Below are 24,269 nucleotides of genomic sequence, written 5' to 3'. Positions count from 1 at the left end.
CAGTAGCTTTGCCCTGACACACCATGAAGGCAGCTCTCCAGTGACCATTAGATGGCGCTCTTTAGTTACTATGTAACAAGGTTGAGAGTTGGTTGACACAGGGAGCTTCTTGTGCGGTGCACACACACTGGCACCTGCCAGAGCTGGTGAGGAACACACCTCGCTCTCCATGATTACTGGCGATGACTCAATGAAAAACAGCAGCAGGCTGAGAGTAGAAGACCCTCCCCTGTAACTGTTTCCCAGCCACTGCCAACTGGAAGCGCAAGGAGAAGAGCAGCTGCTGCACCGATGGAGAAGAAGCAAGGATCTCCTCATCATTATGGTTCGCTGGGGCGCACAGAATGGACCAGAGACACCAGCAAACCAGGTCACTGTAGTGTCATTGCTTCTGCATCTGTTGGCTGAGTTTAAAAAATATCACTCAGTTCTTCTTATGTGCCTAATGTTCTCATTACCATAACATTGCTATGGAGGGATGCAGTGTCTTTGTGACAGTGTGTAGTGAATTTATAATGGAATTATGTGCTTAATTTTATAATTTATGGCTTCACCTTACCCATGTAAGGCTTTAAAGGTTCCACCAAATGAATAACAGGAAAGTTTATAGATTTAGGTCATTTATATCTTATAGAACCAATCAATGTATTTTTCTAGTTGCAGCGCAGGCAGCAGCTCTGAAAATGTCAAGAATCCACAGGTGTCTGTTCTACTGTGTGTGTGTGTGTGTGTGTGTGTGTATGCACATGTGTGTCCGTATGTAAAAGAAAAGCAAAGGTCCATTACTCAATGGCCAGCATCTTTAATGAATAATAACATTGTGACCAGGCAGGACATCTCAGGGTTCGACAGACTATTGGGTCAGAAGTCACTGAAGTTGTTTATTGCCTTTTGCAGTGCTCCATACAGTAATGATGTTCCTCGAGGGCCTGCAACTTATAACTTTTCATTATTAATAAAAGCTTAGTTTTCTCAATGAATCATTTGATCTATATTATGTTGAACATGAAAGAAAATTGTCTATCACAACTTCCTAGAGACGACTGGAGAAAACCAGCAAATCCTCACACTGGAGAAGCCGGAACCAATTTGACATTTATTTAACACAAAACAATGAGTTAAATGATGATCACTTATAAAACTGGTGGTTAATATTATTCACTTGACTAATTCTGCAGTGCTGATTGATTTATAAATGTGTGAATGTTGCTTTTAATAGCATTGTGTTGTCGAGGTTTGCGTGATGTGATCAGTCAGGTGGGAAGATTAGAACGTTGTGCAGACTCTGTTGATACTCCATCTACACTGGAAGATTTCACTCTTCTTTTATTCATCTCACCCCTTCTCTCCATCCCCCCTCCTCCTCTTTCTTCATCCACGTCCCTAATCTGGCCGCTCTGTCTGTCAGTACGCTCTTCTGCTTCATTAGGCGAAAAGCACATCGTGGCAGCGTAAAAAAAGAGAGGGATAAAGTCAGAGGAAGGACTGTAAACTGAGCTCTTGATTAATTCACATCTTGAGGGGTTTGGGACAAAGACAAGGCGGCAGGGCTGGGTGGGGAGATTTAGGGGTATAGGGTGAAATGAGGAAAAGCAAAGGGAGATGGTGCATAGCTGTGAGAGAGTGAGAAAGGGAAGAAAGTGTGAAGGAGGGGACATTTCAGAGAAGTCTAGTGATGAGTCATAACTGCTCAGTGGTATAATAACCTGTCCTTGAGAGCCTCTGCAGCGGAACATGTTGTCTCTAAAGATGTAAGAAGACACTAAACAACATCCTTTGTAACAACAGATGTGAACCCAGAAACCACAGTTCAGTGTTTCAGTCAGCCACTGAAACTTGTCTTAGTTTTTAGCTGGGTTATGAACAGTCAGCCACAACATTAAAATCACTGACAGGTGAAGCAAATAAAATTAAGCACCTGTTTACATTGCAACGTTCTGTGGGGAAACCTTGGGTTCAGGCAATTCTCGATTGGGTTGGGATCTGGGGAGTCCACAGGACTTTGTTGTTGTACTTGAGACTTTCCTGAGCTGTTTTCCAAATGTGACAGGGTACATTGTTCAGCTGGGGTGGACAGCTGACGGGAAGAGACGTTGCCATGGAGGACGGGTTGTATTAGGTCTGCAATGTTAAGGTGGGTGGTGTGGGTCAAAAAACATCCACATGACTGCCATAACCCAAGGTTTCCCCGCAGAACATTGCATTGTAAACAGATGATTAATGTATTCACTTCAACCGTCCTGTGCTTTCAATGTTGTGGCTGATTTCTCAGCATTCTCACACCTGTAATATGGTATGCAGTGTGATACAGCGCTATTTGAGATGGCAAAGCAAAGAGTGAGTAGCTCTGTCTGTCTTACTTTCAGTCTTACTCTCAGGTACACGCATGAATTCTCTTTCTCTCTCTCTCTCACTCACTCACTCTCTGCATTAGCTTATCAAGTCTCATAAAAGTCTCATATTCGGTTTTGGACAAGTATTATGACACGTACATGTTCCTCGACCACATGACAGCAAAAGCCTCTGTGAATGAATCCCCACTATGTCGTAAAGAGACTCGTCCCAGCAGAAAAGCACAGAGCACAGATCTGAAAAGAGCCACATATTTATGATGTAAGCATTTTTTAAATAAAAAGAATGCATGCATAGAAATTGATATTAGTTCACTATAATTAACACTTTCCAAAAATATTGGAAGGTTTAGATATTTCTGTGTTCAAAATACCTTTTTATTCTTATAATCTCATGAACAATTCAGTGCTAGCTACACCAGTTCATTCACCTGACACTACACTGACGTCAGCCATATCTGTCATAGTAACAGAGTACAGAGTGTCTGTGTGAAGATGTCTGTCTGTACATCTGGATCCCTTTTATGTCTGTCACACAAAGCAGACTACAGTTGCAAGCCTCCAAACAAAGCTTTAAAGCCAGCAGGGATACGAGTCCTCCTAGACCAGAAATCATCACCAAGCCCGGTGCTACTACCATGACCCCGAAATCATCCAATCCCAGTTCGAGTTATTGTGATGCTCTTCTATTCCGCCTCTTTTCATGATTGGACAGAAGATGCCTCTTCACATTGCTTTGAACAAAGTCAGCTCCTACCTTCCCCGGGGCTAATTGTGACAACAATAGAGATATTACATATTAGAGCTCTACTAAGTAATGGTGTGTTTATATAAAGAGCCTTTAAGAGCCCCAGGAGGACTGTAGGACTGTCTGTCAGTGGTGGTATTTGTATCTTCCTGGGTATGTCCGTCTTAGCCCCCATGTTGTGCAGCTCTCTGTGGGGAGGGGACAGTTATCCAAGACTGTTAATGGAACTATTCCAGAGCAGGCAGTAGTGATTTCCTTCAGATGCAGAATTGCGACTGTCACTACAGGTCTTTGACTGTCTATCTTCAAGAAGTTCAACCATATCTGGATCTTTAGGTAAATTCAATCTATTGCATGTATTTTAATGTGCGTAGATGAAGCAATTACTCTTTTAGAAGGTGGATTGTAGTGAAATGTTTGATATGATGGAGTGTCCGATTGTCATCCAGCTGCCCACAGTGAATAATTCAGCCACTAACTACATACGCCACGTGAAATGCTTTGGTGTTCTTTTTTTTTTTACCTCATAAAAGTTTGGAGTGGAGCCCATATATTGTTGTAATGAGACATAGTTAACCACAGCTTTGTGTCCAGTGTTACTGTTTACCAATCAGCCATCAAGTCATCCTCTGTTCAGTAAATGTGTGTGAGAGAGGACGTTTCTACAGGAGTTACTTACTACTATCTCATTGTTCAGTGTTTGTACAGACTTTTTTCTAATTTGATTTCATTCTTATGTTGTAACTGCAAGATTGTTTTTGCTCATGCTGACACACTGTTAAGCCTTAAATATTAACACTAACTTATCCATTATCCTGCTTTGGTAGGACTTCCACTGATTAATAGCATCATTAGCATTAACTTCTCAATTTTTTCAATTAATTGATTGATTTTTTGATTGTAAACTGTCAGAACATAGTAAAAAAATGTCCACCAAAAGTTCTCCAGAACACAAAGTAATGCCTTCATAGGTCTTGTTTGGTCAGACCAACAGTCCAAAACCCAGTGTGATTTAATTTACATTACACTGGAGAAGCTGCAACAAGAAACAAGGAATGGCTAAAACATTTAAATCGAGTATCAGAATTGTTGCCAATTAATTTTCTGTCAGCTGATATATTGGTGATTCGACCAACCACTTCAGCTCTAGTTATTTTAAAATTAGACTCTGTATGTGCTGTGTGAGGATTATTTTTTGCAGAAAGACTGACGCTGGGCTGAACTGTGAACTGTCCCCCTACAGCAGGGTGAGGCACTGGGCAGGACTGCAGTGTATCTGACAGCCATACTGAGAGGAGTTTAATGTCCTGGGCTGCCACCACCAACCAGGGTTTAAGGCATTAATCATTTTGTGTGTGTATGTGTGTGTGAAAGAGAGGGAGAGACACATTACACATTGCAATTTGGCTGTGACGCTCTGCTCTGCTGAGTACATCGGCTGCAGCTGTTTATACAGTTTAGAATGCAGATTCATATGCAGTTGTTGTTCTCCAGTGGTTAATTGGATGATTTTAAAAAGCTCATGAGTGTGAAGTCTCTGAGTCTCTGTAGTATTTGTCAGTTGATGTCCTTGAGCCCTGTATATTCTCTTTAATAAAGAAAAGAATCTAAACATACTTTGTTTTTGTGTCAGGCATGTTACATTTTCTCCCTCTTTCTCTCTCCCTCTCTTTCTCCCTCTTAGAAGACGATGTGGTGTCCATGGCGGACTCCACCATCACTGTGGACGACATTGAGGGGGAACTTTTTAAGATTGAGAGGATCAGGGACATCCTGGTCAGGAGGGAGTCAGAGCTCCGATACATGTGAGTTGCTTAACAACACTGATGTCCTGATCGATGAGTCCACAAAGGTCAGTGCCAATCAGAAAATAGTTGTAAGGTGAAACGTGTGGATGTGGAATTTCCACCCCATCCCAGATCTGGTTTGCTTTTATACCTTAATTATAATCTTTGTCATCATCCGTGGCTGTGCAGAATGGATTGATGTCAAAGTTCTTGATGGCGATGAGGTTATTTAAGACACTTTGGTTTCACATTCATCATCAATTTAAGCTGTACTAAGCCTCAGGTGTTCTTTAAGCTTAATGTTAACATTTGCATATGAGCATGCTGATGTTATCATGTTCACATGGTAAGATTAATGTGCTGGACAAGAGGAAATTTTCTCTTGTTGGTGGTCCTGGATTAAAAGTCACTGGAGTCGTCTGAGTCATCTGGTGACTATGAATATTTGTGCAAAATTTCATCCCAGATTGTCACAGTGTATCACTCTGGACCAAAGTGATGAGTCAACAGACTGCCATCCCTAAAACAACAATATACTGATTGATGAAATAGTCAGAAATTATCCAAAAAGTTTCATTTCCCGAATCTATAGATTCAGTAAAATCAAACCATAACACAGAAGCTAACCTCACTGAAGAAGTGCATCCAGCTTCAAGCTTTGGCTTTTCCCAAAGTAGTTCAAGTCATTTCTGTTTCATTTCAAACCAGTTTTACATTCAAGAGCCCCCATTTGTATCAGAGACACACTATTGCCCTCTATTCTCTCCCCTCATTTCTCTCCATCACATCCCAAGCTTATTAAAATTTCAATGGCGTTACCTTTGGTTCTGAGAAGCAGGCTAATGCATGGATATTTATTCATCTTCTCCTCTGAGAGACAGGCAGTAACACTGCTCAGATAGCAGGGGAAATGTAAGGAGTGGCGTGCGAGGAGTAGAAAGCACGAGTCAAGCAGATAAGAAGAGGGGGAATGAAGAGGAGAAGAGGAAGAGGAGGGGACGGAGATAAAGAGTCACCCCCCCCCCCAGCAGTCAATAAATAACTGAACAAATTGTGTTCTCTTCTAGTAAGTAAAGTAAAACCAATACTTTGTATTCCTGACCTCATGGCCATTTCTCCACCTACAGCACATGTCTTTGGGGAGCGTCTTTCCACGACAGGTAGACGAGGCCCGAAGCCTTCGCTCTGCTGACATTGATTAATCTGTGTAACATGTGGGTGATTTTGTGTCTGACCTGTGAATGCCTTTATGTGTGTGTCTCTAACAAAGGCTCAGTTGCTGTGATACTGGCGTCACGTGAGGGCCTCTAACTGTCAGCTGAGGAAGGCACAGAGACTCTTCCACCCCCACCTCAGTGTCAGCAATGATCCACTGACTTGAAGGGTCATTGAGAGAGAAAGAGCGTGATAAAGACAGACGCGGATTAAAAGCTATCGCGGACGTCACAGGGATTTCTGCTCAGAAAAGATCCTGTCATCTCCTGTGTGAAATAGCTTATAAGATCAAAATCAAGCTTCCTTTGTGTGAATTTCATTTTCTCAAACAATGGAGTCAAGATTGCACTCCTCACTACCCTTTAAAGTAGAAAGTGAGGTGAAATGTGCAGTGATAATAAGTGTTTGCATGCTGCTTTTGTCCCCGTACAGGATGGATGACATTCAGCTCTGTAAGGAAATCACTCGTTTGAAGAAAGAGCTGCACAAATTAGTGTCTATACCAGGTAGGAACCTTATTGCTGATGATTTTTTTTTTGATGGGAGGTAAGTTTAATGGCTTTCTTACTCAAAATTTGCTGAGGATATTGATGCCACTGTCATGACTGTACGCTAAATATGAAACTAGAACCAGCGGATGGTTACACTTAGCTTCATGCTAGCTTAGATTATCATAAAGACTGAAAAAAAGTAACTAGTTTGCCTATCTTCAAGCTTAAAAAAAATCTGCTTACCTCCACCTCCAATGCTCCTTAATTGACATGTTGTGTCTCATGTGTTTAATTCTCACACAAACAGAAATGTAAAATCAGAACCGTGAAAAATCATAATCAACAGGTTATCTGTCCGACAGCACCTTTCAAAAGATGCAGCGTGTTTTGGAGGTGATGGTACGTGTGTTTTTGAATTCTGCACAGAGACAGCAGTTTTCCCCAGCCTCCAGTCTTCATGTTGATGCTGAAGCTAAGCTGATCACCTTCTGGGCTCCAGGTTCATATTGAATGCTCAGAGCACGAGTGGTATCGATTTTCTCCTCTAACTCTCACAAAGAAAACTAATCATCATATTTACCAAACAAACACTATATACGGATGTTTCGTGCTGCAGATAATGACAAGTCCAGTGAAGACCGGCAGAAGGAAGAAGAGCTGCTGCAGCAGATCCACAAGCTGGTCGAGACCAGAGATTTCCTGGTGGACGATGTGGAGTTTGAACGACTGAGGTGCGTTTCCGCCTCTGTGGTTTCATTACAGCTTGGTAGGAGTCCTTTGGTGTCTGTCACTATAGGCTGTGAATGAATAATTGAAAATGAGAAAAATGAAATCCTACTGAGCGTACAAATCTAGCAGAAAGAGATGCAGTGCACCCATAGTACTCGTGCACTCTCCCGGAAAAGGCTTCAGGGAATTCTTCACCCAAGTACAAGATCGCAGATCTTTGATGATGCCACTTCATGAGCATCGTTCATTAAGGGCTCAGTTTGGAGCGAAGCTTATAGTGTCTATTGCTGGGAATGTTGTGTCTCAGTTCAGTATCATCCACAAAGCTGCCCCATTGTGCTCTATTAAAACACTGGAACATTTCATAAGACACAGTGCTGTGAGGGAAGATCCCGCAGAGCGCGCAGCAGAGAGCCATTTCAATTAAAGATGTGTCAGCGTGTGTCAGTGAGTGCTGCAAGATGAGCTGCCATTGGTTAAAACAAACAAACAAGCAAAAAAAACAACACCTGTTCAGCAGTTTGCAGGTGCGCCGAGCCTCGCAGGTCTGAAGGTCTGCTGGATGTTGCTGTTTTGTTCATGCTGGAGAAGAGAAAGGGAGGCTCTCCAAATCCTGTCCAAACCCTCCAGCCACAGCAGGTCCATCTGACGCTACTCCTTCATCACACTTATTATACGCTGCAGGGCACTTTACAATATATTAGAGGAAAAGCAGGTTATCTTGCACATTTCATAAAAATAGGGATGTCATTTAATGTACTCCTTCTGCATTATGGAGGACTCCAACAATGGATGTAGCTGCTCTCTCTGAGTTGTTTTTGAGACGTTTACGAAAAAGACGAAAGATAATTATTTCCTTGTCATGTTTCACTACTGTTTCCTATGTTTAATTTCTAATTTTATTTTATTTAATTGTTTCATTGATGGTTGTTATTCTTACTGTTTCTTTGTTTTTAAACTTTCACAGCTCCTGTTGTTTGTTTTAACCAAATAAAGCACTTAGTAAACCTGTTTTGGGATGCTGCTGTATTAATAAACAAACTCTCAGGCAGAATCAAACCCTGTTAGTTTATGGGATCAACACTTTGTGTTAGCAGCTGACAGCATGCTGTGAAAAGGCTGCTGGGAAGGTGAGAGGCAGGAAGCAGGAGACCAACAGTGTGCTAATGGATCACACAGAGGAGAGGCTCCGACAGAGCTTAAGGCCATGCTGTCTATGCTCATAAATATAGAGCACAAGTCTCTTTATTTTTTCCTTTTTTTCAAGTCTCTTTATTTTTTCTTGTCCTTCACCAGAAAATTCTTCCAGGAGTTTTTACATTTTAGTTTTCATTTTCAAAGTAATATATTATTTTTAGTGGTATAGAACCTTGCAAGGGAATACAAGTAATTATCAGATTGGAAGACTTTAAGTTATGGTCCAAGTGCTTTATGAATTCATGTATTTGCATGTGCTTTATATAAGTCTTTCTCAATTTCTACAGGGAGAACGAAGAAGATAAAGAAATGGCAGATTTTCTGAAGTCCAAATTCCCAAGAAATATGAAGAAGACAGGTAATTAAGCGGAACAGGAGCTGTAAAGCCATACCCCATCAGAGTATCAACAAATAATAGTGAGATTTTAGAACTGAGGAGGAAACAGGCAGTAGTAAATATGTTTCCCCTTCCAAATATTTTTATTATTCGAGGTGATTTCCACCTGAGGGCTTTGATGAAGCTTAACAGCTATTGATTCACTGTAAAATCAAATAGAGAGTACTGAGGCTGTGCATTAGATCTGTCTGAAAAGAAAACAAAAAAAAGCTGGGTTGAAGAAGCATCCACGTTTTAGAATTTGTAGCCTCTTTGCAGCAACATCCATATTTGAAGCACTGTAGTCTCCTAGCTCTTCAGGTGACTGTGGTTGTACCATGTGATAAAGCTCTCTGCGAGTCATTCCAGATGCTATATGAGTCTTTGACAGACTGTAGTGACTAATATATGTCAAGTAACGTGCAACTTGATTAGCGTTTGGAGGCCATGAGGCGGTAATTCCAGTTTTCTGTGTTTCAGGTGTACCAAGCAGACGGGTTCCCTCCAGGGCTCAGCAGACCTCGTCTCCCCTCACCAAGACAGGCCTCACCCTGCTGAAGGAGTGCTGTGGCTTCACGTGCTCCATCATGTAGCCTGCAGCCTGAATGGGGCACAAGGGCCACAAACCTAAATGGCCATTTCCAAGGGAGTTATTTTTTCCAGTTTCAGCTTTTCAGTCCGAGAAAGACTTTGAAGCAAGGATGGAGCACTTTGGTTGAGAATTTCTCAAAGGGAGAACAAAGGATGTTGCAAAGATCGTGTGGTGTTTTCCATGCCAAGACTCAAATTTGTCTAGCGTTGGATCAATTTTGTCTCTTTGATGTCTGTCCTCTCCTGTTTTCATTTTTAATCGTCACTGCTCAACCAAATTCATCTGATGTACAGTTTCCTAAGGGAACTACCAAATGTGGTACATTTATTTCTCTTTTCAGACAGACAGCACAGCATTTGAAGGACAGAAACAGCAAAGCACAAGCCAGGCATGTATAGTGTTCACGTTAACTGGACTGACACGCCTACAGATTTATATTTTAAAAACTTAACTGAACTATGATAGCTGGGATCTCACTTATTAAAAAGAAAGTAGCTATTTGCAGGAGTCAGCAGGGTTGGTCTAGACGCACTGCAGGAACTTAATAATCAGCATTAAGGAGATAATGCTAATGAAACTGACATTAATCAGGAGCTCTGCAAGGATGAAGTTGACTCCAGATCCAAACTAGTATGACCTTTTGAAAAGTGCTGGTTGGAAAATTTGGTGGTTTTTGAAGAAAGAATGGACGTCTCATCATGCTCAATTCATCTTTAACAATAGTTAACTGACTTAATTGCTTTTTTGTTTGTTTCAGTGTTTCTCCATCAGTGATGATATAAAACGTACATATCGTGCATTGCGGTTTACGGTGCTCTTTCTGTTTGTCTTAATTGCAAAGAAACACTGAGGAACATCTCACAAATTTTGAGGGTTTTTTTTCTCTCTGCTAATCCTCACCAGTCGCAGTGTTTCACTTTTTGACAAGACTGAGCAGTCACCCTGCTTCAGTATTTCATTATGCATTTCCTATGAGAACAGATCGTACAGCAAGGAGTTGACAGCAGTATGAAAAGACAGTGACTGCAGAGCTGTGTGGGGACACGTACAGTACATGAGCGTACATGTGGTACTGTGTGTGCACAGGATCATACTGAAGTGCAGTATCAGTACATACAGGCTGCTTGCACCTGAATGAGTCATTGTTAATCCACTGGTATCAGTTATATACAAGTTAAGTCAGTCAGCACAAAGGTCACACTGCAGATCACTAAAGACAGTCATCACACATCACTGAGGTACACTTGAAAGGATTTGAGTGGGTACTTTATCTTTCATATAAAACCTCTTCAGCCCACTAACAGTAGGAATAAACACCACTGTTTATTTTATCATATACTATGGTATGTAGCGTACCTATAGAGGGTGATTCCATGTCCTTTACATTGGCCACAGGGATGGCCAATCACACTACTGAGCACATCTCTGTGTTGCCAAGAAGAACTGTCACCATAGCAACCTTGTATAGCCCATATCTTTACAATGAGATGGCGAGGTGAGACTTCACGGATGTGACAAAAGCAAATACTGTAGATATCATGGTTACTGAATGAAAGGTAAACAGGAGACAGAGTAATGGTGCTGTTGTAATTGTGGTTATTTTTTCAGACTGGAGATAATAGTCTACTTAGTATTGAAAAAAAAGCAAACATATATAAGCAACTGAGTCCCTTTAGTGGCCTTTTAGATAAACTAACAATTGCTTGGGGATTAACTAAAACACAAGGCTGTCGTGCCTGACTGGAAAGTAGACACGCTGGAGATACACAGCTTTTAGATAAATCTTTCTTCTAAGTCTCTTTTAATCATTACATATTATACATTATCCTCATTGTCTCATTAACACTTCCCCCCAACTAGCCCTTGGGATTGACACAGCTGTCTCTTTTGCTCAGTATCTGGATCTGTTGATATTCAGTCTCAACACTGTTATAGAGCCTTTTGGTCACACATCACCCAGCAACCAAGTCTGCTGCTGTCATATGAAGCTCACGGGGGAATTAAATGTGAACCAGTAAGGCTTGAAAGGCTGTATGTAAGAAACATGGGGGAAAAAAGGGAAAAAAATCACATTATTTTTTTTTAATGTGATGAATTTTCCATAACATAACTGCTGTACTAATGATTAGATTAAAAGGTGCTAACTTACAAATACTTTGGAATGACAAAATCTATCATCTGAGGCCAAATAATCAGTTCACAGTGAGTAAATACAACTCTTTGCCTCGATAAAATCCTTCATCTAAACCACTAATTATTTTTGAGTTGGAACTTTGAGTGTGTGGCATGTTTCTCTTTTACATTTCACATTTCTTCACATTTTGACATAAGACCAGCTGTTCACTCCATCCATCCTCTAGCTGTGCTCTGCTAGAGAATGGATGGAGTTCTTGAATTCTCAAGAGAGGATTCAAGAACTTCCTGAGGAAGACTCTTAAGTGACTTGGAGGAGGCCACATAGCCTCTTAGGAGAGACACAGTGTCACAGGAGAGGGAGAGAAAAGGCTGAAGAGGCTGAAGCAGGGGAGATGAAGAGAAAGCGAGAAGGAGCGTGGGGGAGTGTGTGGAGGGCAGTGGTTCCTAATCTGTCAGTATGAGTCATCCTTAGTGAAAACATTGTGAGTTCCTGCGAGGGCAGCTCACTGTGCATAGGACTGGACAGCATAAATGGGGTTGCACATATGTGGGAGAAATGAATGAGAAAGAAAATGTGTGTGTATGCATGCAGTAAGTGTACCTGTGCATGTATGCTTGCCTGGGAACATGAGGGCGATAACGAGAAGTACGTTGGCTGTCACTGCTTTGTGTCTCTAGTCGCTTCTTGTTTCGTTCGGTTTTGCTCGCTAATAAGTCCTGCTGAATTCTAATGCGAGTCTGCATGTGTTGTAAAACTGCTGGAGAAAGACTATAAAGAGCTGTTTCCCATGTTCAGCGTGCAGGTTTCCTGAAAATGTAATAAATGAAATCTTATGTCAACACTGAGCCTCTTTATTACAGTTATGCATATTCTTATTCTTCTCACATGTGGGCAGTCAAATGTGTTTAAATCAGTGCTCTTGTTTTTAGACACAAAATTTGAAAGTTAGTTGCACACTTATGTATTTTAAAGTGAAAAAAAATGTTATCGCGTAGTGCTGAGAGTTAGATAGGTGATCAATATGTGGCAACAAAATGGGTGGGCAACACAACATACAAGCAAACCCAGAAGCTAGAAGAAAACCTTTCAAGTGGATCTAGTATCCAGTCCTTCTAATACATCTTCGGCTGTTGCTGCTTTTTTGGAAGAAATATTTCCAGCATATTTTACATTTGTGTTTGTGTCACGGGTTATGATCAGATGCAACATATTACAAGCTTTAAAAGTGCTGGAAGGCAAACAGGATTGTTGTTTCCCCCTGTTTCCTGTCTTGATGCTATGCTAAACAAATCACCTGCTGGTACTAGCCATTGTGCCTTTAATGTAGATTTTTTGTGATCTTTTGCTGAAATGACAGATTTTTGATTTTTCCCATCCTTCTCCTATAATTTGGACATGATATATCAATACACAAGCCTCAAAACTTTTGTGAATGTGTTCTCAGCTTGTAGTGAGAAAGCTGTCAGTTGTCAGCTTTCAGGGATATTAACAAAGTAACTGATGCAAGTTTCTGGCCATACAGATAAGAGAAAGAACAGAAATGGTTGTTTTATTTTTTTCAAAACTGAATTTAAAGCTCACATTTTATCTTTGATGTTGAATTTAACTGAGACTTCTCAGGAGCAGCAGGGTGCTTTAATGGTTTGAAAGGATTATTTTTCTAACTGGATGTAATAAGAGGAAGCTGCATGTGAGAAAACATCCTCTTCGTCTGCTGAACTGTCCTTCAAGGAGACACTTGCTGAATGCAAAATTGGAAACCCAGCCCTGAGACTATAGTTTTACGTAAGACTGTCTAAAATAATCAGTATGTCTGTGTGACTTTTCAAGAGCAACACTGAATAAGAAGGGCAAATAAACACCTTCTCACGCCTCTCATTGCCATGGATACTGCAAGCTCAAAATATGAATCAAGAACCAGAAACTGTACACATGATCACACAATAACCACATTATTATTTGTCACCTACTCACGTAGCAGTTGAGGCTCAGGAACAAACGATTTGATATGTCATCCATTGTCACTAGAAATACTTCTAATTTTTTATCTGTTTTCTAATACTGTTTTCTAATGTTCTTACACTTAGGAAGAAGTGGTGCAAGTTTGTGCTTGCAGTATCCAAGGCAAGATGAGAAAGCATAACATGTATTGTGTTATGTTTTGCTGCCTGATAACAGACTGAACTGTCAACTCGTTACACTCTGTTTCCATCAACTGGGTAGAGTGTGCTGATTCGAACATCCGGAATAAAAAAAGAAAAAGAAATTGCATCTAAATACACACTGCTTAAGACAGATCAAACTGTAAAATTAGGCAATGCTGATCAAATATGTCTTATACTACATACTATACTACATAACATGTGTCTTGCTTAAAATGTTTCATATTTAAACATATAACCATATTTTAGTGTATTGTTTAGCTCTAAATTGAAAGTTTACGAGGAGTCGGCCGCCATTTTGTGTCCTGCTTTGAAACTGAGCCTCATAAAACTCAGATCAAACTGTAAAATCAGGCGGTTCTGATCAAAGATTTTGTTGCATGGCCTAGTTTTCACTTGTTTTCCAAACCATACACACCATAAACCTTTAATAAACTTAAATCAACGTCTCTCTAAATCACTTTCAACCAAAACAGAACATTATGACCTACATGGAGGGAGGATTTATTGCACGACTGTTGTTTTAGGCAGCAATAGTTTTAGCTACACCTAATAAACTGGAAACTGACTGTAAATCACCAAAAAAAAAAAAAAAACAACAACAACAAAACAAGTGAGTATGCCACAGTGTAGTTTTCTCTTCAACAAACTACAACTGAGCGACATCAACAACTGAGTGGATACAGCACACAGAAATCAGCAGGGGCAGAAATGTGCTTTTTCCAACTCTGCAAAAGAGTGGGGAAGGGGCCATTTGATGCCTTCAGATTGCTGAGGAAAAACTCCTCATGTTGATCTTGAGGAGGTCGATCCGTTTCGAAGCACTTACTGGAAAACCTCTTTGATCCTAGCAGGACCAGGACTGTGTGTCCTGGCTAATTAACAATCCAGTGACATCTGAGCACTGAGGAGACCGGCTGCTGGTGTGTAGGCAGCTGGAGCCCGCCCGCTCTCTATTCTTGCATGCACACATCCACAGTGATGATTTGTGCTCTCAAGTGCGCAGCAGCTGCTGCTGCTGATGATCGCATTCAATAAAAGGGATTTGATCCACCTTCCACATTTTTTCTTGCCACTTTCCATCTCTCGTGTGGTTCTGTTTTAAATCAACAAACTACATTTCCTGCTGTCTCTCATTCACATCCTGTGTCTCTCTCTTCAGTCAAGGGGTTTCTAAATAACAGCAACTCTCAACATAACAGTCACCGGTAATGAGAGCGTGGGCAGTACTAGTGCCTGTACTTGGAAGGTTGCCACGTTCCATTAACTCTGCCCCAAAGTCACCAATTCAGGAAACAAAACTGATTTCCTCCCTCTTAACCCCCCAACAAAAACTCTCTGACTCATCCCTGACGTTCATCCCTCCATGCTCTCTCTCTCTCTCTCTCTCTCTGTTTCCATTCCTGTCCTCCATCCCAATGTATCCTTAAAAGACTCCTGCAGCATTTTAAACCAAATAATCAAATGATTACCATGCAGCTAGTTGCCAGGTCCTGGGTCTGCTTCCCTGCTTATCTCCCTCTCATTATGTCAGCAGCAACGTCAGGAAAATGTGGGTCTGCTCAGAAAAATGCCAAAGTAGCAAAGACAGAGTGTGAGTGTGTGAGCACCTGAAGGCCTCTGTGCTTTGTTTCATGACCAGAGTGCTATCATCATTAGAAACATTGGCACATCATCTTTGCTTATGTGTTTCTCCTTGCGCTTCTTTATAAATTAAATAAAGAAATAATCTGACTCCCGATTTTGCAGCCTTCACTTACGATTGCCTGCTGTAAGAACTGAAGGTTATTTTGTATTGCCATTCATCACATCTTATGTTGCTTTGGTGCGTTTGACATTACATGGCCGCAGAATCACCAACAATTAATGCAGCGCAGAATGTAAGGATGCAGCATGTCACGTTCAGCCACGGCAGAAGACACATTATGGATGTGGTACACGTTATGAATGAAAAAAATAATAAGCTAAATACAATGAAGTGTTTTTTTTATTTTGTTGCATCATCACATTGCACAAAAGCAAAGTCAGTACAGTTTTGTGAACATGAAGGTGCTAAGAAGCTTTTCAGTCATTACTATTACACACCTCTGCAGCATTTATTAGCCTACAAGCCATTTACAACAGGCAGAGTCTGTTCATTGATAATGCTTGTTCCCTTTCTTCTGAGCTGCATATACTGTGCTGCATATACTGTATAGTGCATGAGCAGTATATTCCACAACAAAACAAACAGCCCAAATAACACACCCCATATCCACACCTCAGCCCTCCGCAGCAATCGGAGCACAGCATTTCATTAACACCTTGGCAAGTGCATGAAAGATGGGGAGCTGAAAGTAACTCCTCGTTGGCTTGAGAAGATCAATAGGTGCAGAAAGCAGAGGATGTCAATGGCATTCCAGGCATTTAACACGAGTCTTTTTCAGTGTGAAGCTGAGAAGTTTATCACACAAATGAGGTTTTTAGGGAACACATAATGCTCACTTACAAACTTCTAACACTGCTCACAAGTGTCTTTGAAGCCAGTTTGAACCACATAGTGATAAATATAAAGGAAATACTGGCAGTTCAGATGTGATTTTTCTATTAGATACAAACTCTAAAGGTTGCATTTATGCTGCTCATTTTCAAAAACACAGGTAGCAAAAATTATTAGACTGATTTCCTCACTTCCAGTAACTGTAGCCTTTGGTTTAACCGTTCACTGCCACCTGGCATGTAACACATCTGGCTGCATTACACTTCCTCTTTAAATGCAGTCCCATGAAAGGTAACTGCCACCCAGTGTGCAAAAAGTGTACAACAGCAAACATAGACACAGAGACAAATGGATATCTGGCTCTTACATGTACAAATATTAGAAATTGTTATGAAGTTTTTAGCCATGTCAGGGTTATCAGTCATCTTTATCTCACCAAGTAACTGATGTCAATGTTATTCTCTATGTTTTTTTCCCTTTGGTTGTATGTAGCCCAGCCATTTGACCACACCATTGGGAATAATGCAGTTTGCAAGACACCACACACACAATAAGAAAAGTGCATCCCTGTCATAGCTTTGGATAAACAACCAAAGTTTTATCTGAGGTGCTGTAAGGGGAGTCAAAGCTTGACTTGTTACTGATGGCTGTGGCTTGTGATGACAGTCACAAATCATTTGTGCTGGTTATGCATTTTCACTTATAACAAAAAGCACAATGGTGGAATTAACTCAAATTTCTTTGTTTGGAGGACTGGAGAAAAAAATAATTAAGAACTAGATGCTACTAACAGTGGTGGAGGTATGCAATACTAACACCACACTAAAAATAAGCTTTTGGAAGTGATAGGACTATACTGAAATTGTCACTTACAAGTATGCTGTAAAATCAGGACAATGGACCATGGTAACAATCCTTGTTACTACTTATGCATTCATATGAAAGCACTTTTCCCAATGATTGTTTGTTTCATTTTATAAATATTCGGAAAATAAAGAGAAATGCTATCAATGTCCAAGGTTAGATTTTCACAGTGATTGTTGAAACCTTAAAATTATTCAAATACTTTAAAGGAAAAACAAGAAATGATCACATTTAAGAAGCTGCAACCACGAAATATTATATCATGAAAAATGAAACATAAAAGATCAAATTAATTTGCTGTAAACTTCCCAGTAAAAACATTTTCCTCTGAAATGTAGCGGATGGACCAGAATTGCAGCGTGCTTTGGAAAGACTGCTTTGTGATTGTGTCCCTGCTATAGTGGCTGTGGGCTGTGAGCGCTCTGAGCAGCAATATTAAATAGAAGTTCTCTGGCTCCCTCTTGTGGTCATTTAAAGCAAGCGCAATTAAAAGTGTAGCGTGTACCTCCGCTTTGCCAGATTCTGACTCTCCGCCAAGTTGAGTTACACGTCAGTTGGGAACCTGTACTGGTGAGTGGACGTGTACAGCGCGCGTCATGCGGTTCCCGGATGCACCAAACAGAAACATGGACCGGGTGGTGGTGGAAGTACCGATCAACAACGGTGAGATACATTACCACCTGCACGTCTAAGGCGCCTTTTAACCACTCATGTTAATATCTCCTAAACGGCTTTTTGGTGCTCTTCTCGATCCGTGCTCCTCCTCCTCCTCCTCATCTGACGCATAGATTCGTCTTTGAACGTGCTGCAGCCTCTGTTGGTTCTACCAGTGCTTTACAGGCTATTTGTCTCGTTTCTGTGCGGGTTAGTAGCTGCGGGCTACCGACTGCTTGCTCTTGGACCGCTGTGACAGAGCTGCTGTCACCTGTCAAACAGCAGTTCTGCTTCTGTCATCTCCTCGCATCAAAAACACGCCACCCATCATTTCTTTTTAGTTTCATGCATAATGATAACACGTAATTACAGTAGACAGTGATTGTAAAAGAAGCCACTGAGTAAAAGTATTTGCGACTACAATCATAAAAGACCCCAAACTCATCTAACACAGAGATCAGTTTAATACTTGTAGACTTTGCTCCAGGACATGTAATGGTTTTGGTCCAATAAAGACACCGGGTTTCCTAGGTTACATTGGGGGTTAGCCTTGAAATGTCCAAGTTGGACTTGAATTTCAAATGCTAGTCATGATAATGATTACTATTTTAATGCATTTATGGGATATGTATTTATTTGCTTTTCATGAAGGTCACAGGTCAGAGCAATACTGAGACACATCGTCCTGCCTCACTTCACTATCTTTTAACATATTTCTAGGCTGTATCAGTTCCATTCTGTTCCCAACTTCAGGTTTTTCCATCGCTGGTCCTTCCACAACCCCACGGAAGCGTCAGGTGCGTTTTTCAGCGCGGCATGACATCATCCTTCTGCGGGAAGTTATCGCCCAGAACCCCTTCGCCTCCAAAGAGCCAGGTTAGTTCTGCTTTTAAACGCAGAGAGCTGCAGCTCCTGCATGTCAGATAAAGAGCAATAATTGTCAGAATATGTGCAGTGGAGCTACTGTACAATCATGTTTAATCCAAGAAAAACTAAACCCAAAAAAACAACTTTGCAGTCTGCTGTTGTATCACAAAGTAAGGGTATTCTTTGTAGATCAAATCAGTAAATCTTAAAGGAAAAAGAAGAGTCCTGTGATGAAAGGGAAAACATGATGTGCTTTGAAAAAGAGACATGTCCTCTCCACGTGGACATCCCTGTGTTTTCACGAGCGTGACTACAGAATTTACAATGCAAACGTGAGTGAACTCATTCATCATTATCAGGGCGAATCTGGGCCCGCGTAGGGGAGATCATCACCGCAGCCCTCCAAGATGAAAACTTTGAGGTGGATGCCAGGAGGTGCAGGGAGAGGACCATGCTGCTGCTGGACTACTACAAGAAACAAGACTTTCCCAGTTTGCGAAGGTTGGTTCATTGGCTAGGAAGCACATTTCAGGAGAAATTAAAGGCTGACTGTACTGTTCCCTGAGTTTAATATGTTGTTTTGTTTGCTCAGATTCGGAACAGAGAGGTTGTATGCCCAAAAGGAGGATCTGCTCCATGAGGTTTTGGAGCTGGAGGCTGAGAAGGGGCTCCTGGCTGGTGGGGAAAACACAAAGTACCAGGTGGGGGTCTGCGGTGTTGAATTAGCAGAGGAGAGCAGGTGATATCAGGAAAAGATATGTATTTTCACAGATTTAGTACTGTTGTGCTGGTTTAGAGGGTCAGATTGACTGTATAAGTTACAGCTTCTGCCACACAGCTCCAACCTACAATACATTGTCAACAGCAGCACATCAGACTAACACAAACTCTTGTTGGTCATGGATTAAAGTGTGTGATTTCTCACATTTAAGCTAAACAGTTAATGTTAAAAATTATATGAATATGAAAACCATAGATTATTGTATAGTTCCAAACTTTTTAAGGACCAGCCATTGTTATTATTAGTATTGTTATTATTAGTAGTCGCAGTAGCAGTAGTAGTAGTACTAGTTTTAGTATTTCTGTTGGCCCAACTGAGCAGAAATGTGCAGAGCTGGCAGGAATTATGAAGCCCATCATTCTGTTTTGCTCAGAAACTGTGAAACCGATTAAACCTTCTCCCACAGTTTTTTTTTTTGCGACTTACAGAATAACACGTTTCAGTACAATAGAATTAGACTAAAGCAATGAGAGCTAAAACATACATGAGGTCATCTGGCAGGTAGCTTAGCAACTTGTGAATTTTAGCCCTGGTTGATAACGTGGTTGAATGAACATTTCGTGGTTCTTGGACACCCTGGTTGGGTATCAATGATGTGGTCAGCATTCAAAATTGAAATTAATTTCACATGTAGTTATTATTGTGAGTATGCCCACAATCTCACACGGCACTCGATACAGCACTTTCTTTTATCTCACTCAACAATGGTTTATGAGAAGACAAACTGGATGTCCAAGTCCGCATCCATGCTTTAGTGTTCTCTCCAGCTACTTTGTCACTTCGCCCTTCTCCCTCATGGTGGCATTCATTCACAAGTAAACCTGCTGTCTTGCTGCTGCTGCGACTGCTGTTCCTGTTACTACTCTCACTATTACTATAACAACTTCTACTGCCACTGTTGGTCGCAGTTACGAAAATAGTTACTCTTCTCATTTTCTTTGTTCTTAAGGTTGTAAGCATGATAACTATTCTCGCCCTCATTTTTCCAGGAGGATGACCTGAGAAAGCGAGCTATCGAAGAAATAAATCTACCAGAGCAGGACAAACCCAACATCAACATCACACTAACACCCACTGCAGGTAAAAACACATCCAGATACCCACAGCACATAGTCAGCAGAAAATATAGTCATGAGTCAACCTGGGTCATTCCTTCTCAGTCACTGCAGTCTGTGACAGGCGAGTTTGATTGATTATGGAATATAACTCAGTGTATAATGTGGTTGTTCTAAAAGACACTTCCAAGAATTTAGGGTGTGGTACAAACTGGTTTTACACACACTGCATGATTTATTAACACCTCATGTTTCAAGACACTGATAATGCAGTCCAACTAGCAGCATGGATAATATCTCTTTTACTATAAGCTGAGATTTGAAGAGATTTGATCATTTCCATTAATTCATCCATTTTGCCCCACTGTCTTTGGGTTGCCATGGCAGCAGGCCAACATTAAAATGATGGCAACTTTGTTAGTTCAAAGTTTAACCTTTGTTTATTGCACATTTAACATAAATTCACTTCTTATCATCTTTTGCAGTTATTACAATTGAAGTGTCTGATCAGAAGAAATGAATCAGCTAATAAAACGAACTTTGAGAATTCAAAATCTTTTCAATGTCAAACATTAACCCACTGCGGTCTTGAAATGTAGCTGGTATTTTGTTTTGCTATTCTGGAGAACAAAGGCTGTACTCGGCTTGGATTTGCAGCAGTTTCTGCCCTTTGAAGTCAAGAGTCAAGATTACTTTATTCTTCCCCGGGCGAGAGCTTTTAATTTGGCATAAACACTGTCACATAGAAATGCATACAACATAAAATGCATAGCACAGACGAGCGCAGACATGAGTAGATTCAAATACACGCAGCACCGCAACCTCATTTCACACCCTCCTGATGTTCTAATTTCAGGAAATTCACTGATTGAGGGATAAAGAAGTTTTCTTTTTTCTATTCCTATTTTCTATTCAGGTAGAACCTTGTGATGTCTGTCTACCTGCTGGAAGCAGTTTGTGTTCTGAATACAGGAAATGGGAGAGGTCAGAGATATTTTTGCAAGCCTTTGTAACTATAGTCCTCTCAAAGAGCATTTGGAGGGAGGAATGCTCTATCACGCCCATTGCCAGTCTGTTGTTTTGTGATTTTAACTTGAACGCACCGTATACACTTTTTGAAATGAAAACAAAGGAAGTAGTTTGATGAGGTAGTGGAATAGTGTGGGATCATGGAAGTCATTGATTTCATTCTTAAACAACCACCATTGCCAAAGAGGATCTATATGATGTGACTCAGGCAGAAATGATCACAGATGAGGTTATGATGAAGTTTTACTCTCCAAGAATTCATAGCGACAGGCGACCAAATGCCACTCACCGTTACCTTGATTAAAATTATGTGTTTCTGGTTCTCTTGGACCTGCTGAGTCCCTTTGGTCAGAAATGAGTGATACCTCCTGAGAGATAGCAGTTTACATAGAAGTGAGTCTTTCCGACTCGATATAGAGACTTTGGTGGGGCATAATCCCTCAACTCCAATCCTGCCTCAGTTTCAAACTGCAGTGCCTGTGTAAGCAAGTATTTACTCTAGTGTGTAGCTGACTTTTCCCTTCAAATCTGCACATTTTTACATGATTTCTGTCACAGCAGACCCAGAAGAGGACCATGAAGGGATGGCAGAGATTTCAGCAGCGCCTATGGCCAAGCGGCCATGCCAGTGCTGCTGCCAGACCTACTCTGAAATTCTCAGTTTCCTGGAGAAACGCTCAGAGGCAGAGCAAAGACTGCGAGAGGAGGAGCTCGCTCTGCGCCGGGAGGAGCTCGAGGTTCAGAGGAGTAAGTTTTTCAGAGATTTGAAATTCAACCAATTAAGGGGATAAAAACATTAAACCTAACCTACATTGTAAGTGTCATTTTGTGTGGATGTTTCTGCCTTGCAAAGTGGATTTTCAACAGTTTCAGAACCACAGTTTGTCGCTGGTGTTAGCTGTTGCAGATCAAGTCATCAGAACATTAACTGTCTCTAACATGGGCATTGAGTCCTGACAGATTTTTGATTTTAAGGGTGCAACCGTTCATCATCTATTCATTCATCCTACACAAAATTCTCACATAGTTTGAATTGGAGTTAGAATGATAATCACCTGAATTTCATTTGAAAAATCTGACATATGGGCAGCAATTCAGAGCTCTGGAACCAGGCTAAATAAAAACAACACAAGGAAATAGAAGGCCTTATGCTAAGAATGAACATGGCACATATCAGTCTTTTATGAAAATACAAGAGACTTGACGTGCTGTTGTAAATGTCAGTTAAAAACTTTAAACCAATCTCAAAATAAGTGAGGGAATAATGACTGCATGTGCCAACTGCTATCAATGCTGCTGCTATCAATAAATTATAGATTTCATTTCTGTTTTTTAAATCTTAGGTAAGATCGCTCTGGAGAGGGAACGTCTGGGAGCTGAGAGAAAAGAGAGGGAACGGAGATTTGAGCTGGAGAGCCAAGAGAGGCAGGTCATTTTGGACCTGCTAAAAGAGAAGGTGCTGAAAGGCTGACAGAGAAGAACAGTATCACCTGCATCATCTTCAAAAACGAAAAGTTAAAGCATGAAATATGAGGGGGAAACGTGGTTAGCGCCTCTAAAAATAGGAAGGAAACCAAGGTAACAGGAAGTGAAAAGATCAGTGATTGTTGGTTGATTACATGCATGTCATTGATCTGGCAAAATAACCAAGCAAAAGCCGATCCAGGAGATGAACACTGAGGGCCTGAAATGGACTGAAGTAGTGCAGGGCTTGCAGTTACTTTTTGCCGACCTTTTGCCGAGTAAGTACCAAGTAAGGCGTAGAACTGCTGACGGTACTTAAAAGTTGCGATATTTACCTATATCAGCTGCACAAAACTGACCCCTACTGCTGCTAACACAGATCCTGCAGTCTACATGGGGATTTGCTAGCGCTGTTAGTAATTAGTGGAGTGTCACCTCTGCAGTGAAATGCCGAAAAGGCTGCGGCGTCTTCATTTCTTGGTATGGTGACGCATGAAGCCAAAACTGGCTGGCAGTAGACAGGTGTGCCGTGCTGGTCTGTTGCATGAGAGAAAATAAATGCATTTCCTCATGCAACACCAACAGCAGTGTGTGCTCATGAGCTCCCTTCCCTGGGTAAGAGACGCCATTCATTGTGGTTCAAGGATGCAAAGAACTGTGTATTTAAGTTGAGGTGCAGTTTTATGAAAAGTTTTATGAAAACAAGAAAACTGTAGAAAACACATTGATGACATGCTTTTTTTCAGCCACTTTATTTTTGACATTTTGATTCAGATATGAGTACATTTTCCTGACTGTGAATCCACTGTACACTGGCCACTAATACGGGCCATAAAGTGAGTGTCCGTATTTCATAGATTATACGGAAACAATTATGGCGATTAAGTGTCACTCCTACGTTGTGCTGCTTTTCTTTTTCTATAAGACAATTATTAGTCAAAATTTTGTTGACACCCTCAGTTTAAACCGTAACTTAACTGTCATTGGTAAAATAACCATATTACATTACATGCAATAAAGATTTAGAATTTATGAAAGGAGCGCTTGAATTAAACATTCCCATGATTTGCAGGGCCTTTTTTCTGCCCACGAATGATTAAATTATATGTCTTTTATTACATGGCAGTTGCTACTCCTGTATATAGTTGTTTTGAATTAAAATGCTATTTTTCCTATTAAGTCCCACAGCATAGCCTACATATAGAAAATGAAGCATGTAAAACATATTTGTTTACCCAAAAAGTTGATAAATTCTATTCTCAAAATAAAACAATTGTAAGCAAGTTTGTGT

The 24,269-nt window shown here is 40.8% G+C and overlaps 2 protein-coding genes across 4 annotated transcripts; both read left to right on the top strand.

Annotated features, from left to right (window-relative positions):
- The first annotated feature begins 22 nt into the window (after positions 1–22).
- Positions 23–12,433, top strand: LOC124070505 (bMERB domain-containing protein 1-like). Of its 2 annotated transcripts, none has more exons than XM_046410466.1 (6): positions 23–370; positions 4,784–4,904; positions 6,534–6,607; positions 7,209–7,323; positions 8,806–8,876; positions 9,375–12,433. In XM_046410466.1, exons 1-6 carry the CDS (start codon positions 292–294, stop codon positions 9,485–9,487), a joined length of 573 nt encoding a protein of 190 aa, XP_046266422.1. In that variant the 5' UTR covers positions 23–291; the 3' UTR covers positions 9,488–12,433. The 2 variants fall into 2 exon arrangements, with proteins under 2 accessions (XP_046266422.1, XP_046266431.1); XM_046410475.1 differs by lacking the exon at positions 23–370 and adding an exon at positions 2,610–3,435.
- Positions 12,434–17,618: 5,185 nt separating this feature from the next.
- si:dkey-45d16.4 lies at positions 17,619–23,906 on the top strand. 2 transcript variants are annotated; one of them, XM_046410404.1, is made up of 7 exons: positions 17,619–17,791; positions 18,536–18,658; positions 19,009–19,150; positions 19,242–19,350; positions 20,420–20,510; positions 22,076–22,261; positions 22,858–23,906. In XM_046410404.1, the coding sequence occupies exons 1-7, from the start codon at positions 17,725–17,727 to the stop codon at positions 22,983–22,985; spliced, it is 846 nt and encodes a 281-aa protein (XP_046266360.1). In that variant the 5' UTR covers positions 17,619–17,724; the 3' UTR covers positions 22,986–23,906. The 2 variants fall into 2 exon arrangements, with proteins under 2 accessions (XP_046266360.1, XP_046266352.1); XM_046410396.1 differs by having other exon boundaries at positions 22,073–22,261.
- Positions 23,907–24,269: the final 363 nt, after the last annotated feature.

The sequence above is a fragment of the Scatophagus argus genome, chromosome 2 (genome assembly GCF_020382885.2).
Source record: "Scatophagus argus isolate fScaArg1 chromosome 2, fScaArg1.pri, whole genome shotgun sequence".
Taxonomy (NCBI): Eukaryota; Metazoa; Chordata; class Actinopteri; family Scatophagidae; genus Scatophagus; species Scatophagus argus.
This window is presented reverse-complemented; position numbering and strand designations above follow the sequence as displayed.

Excerpts from the sequence above, each read along its gene's own strand:
- LOC124070505 (XM_046410466.1), top strand. The coding sequence starts at position 292 with ATGGAGAAGAAGCAAGGATCTCCTCATCATTATGGTTCGCTGGGGCGC. Across the intron at positions 7,324-8,805 it reads GTGGAGTTTGAACGACTGAG|GGAGAACGAAGAAGATAAAG; the intron begins GTGCGTTTCCGC and ends CAATTTCTACAG. Across the intron at positions 8,877-9,374 it reads AAGAAATATGAAGAAGACAG|GTGTACCAAGCAGACGGGTT; the intron begins GTAATTAAGCGG and ends TCTGTGTTTCAG.
- si:dkey-45d16.4 (XM_046410396.1), top strand. The coding sequence starts at position 17,725 with ATGCGGTTCCCGGATGCACCAAACAGAAACATGGACCGGGTGGTGGTG. Across the intron at positions 19,351-20,419 it reads GGGAAAACACAAAGTACCAG|GAGGATGACCTGAGAAAGCG; the intron begins GTGGGGGTCTGC and ends TCATTTTTCCAG. Across the intron at positions 20,511-22,072 it reads CACACTAACACCCACTGCAG|CAGACCCAGAAGAGGACCAT; the intron begins GTAAAAACACAT and ends TTTCTGTCACAG.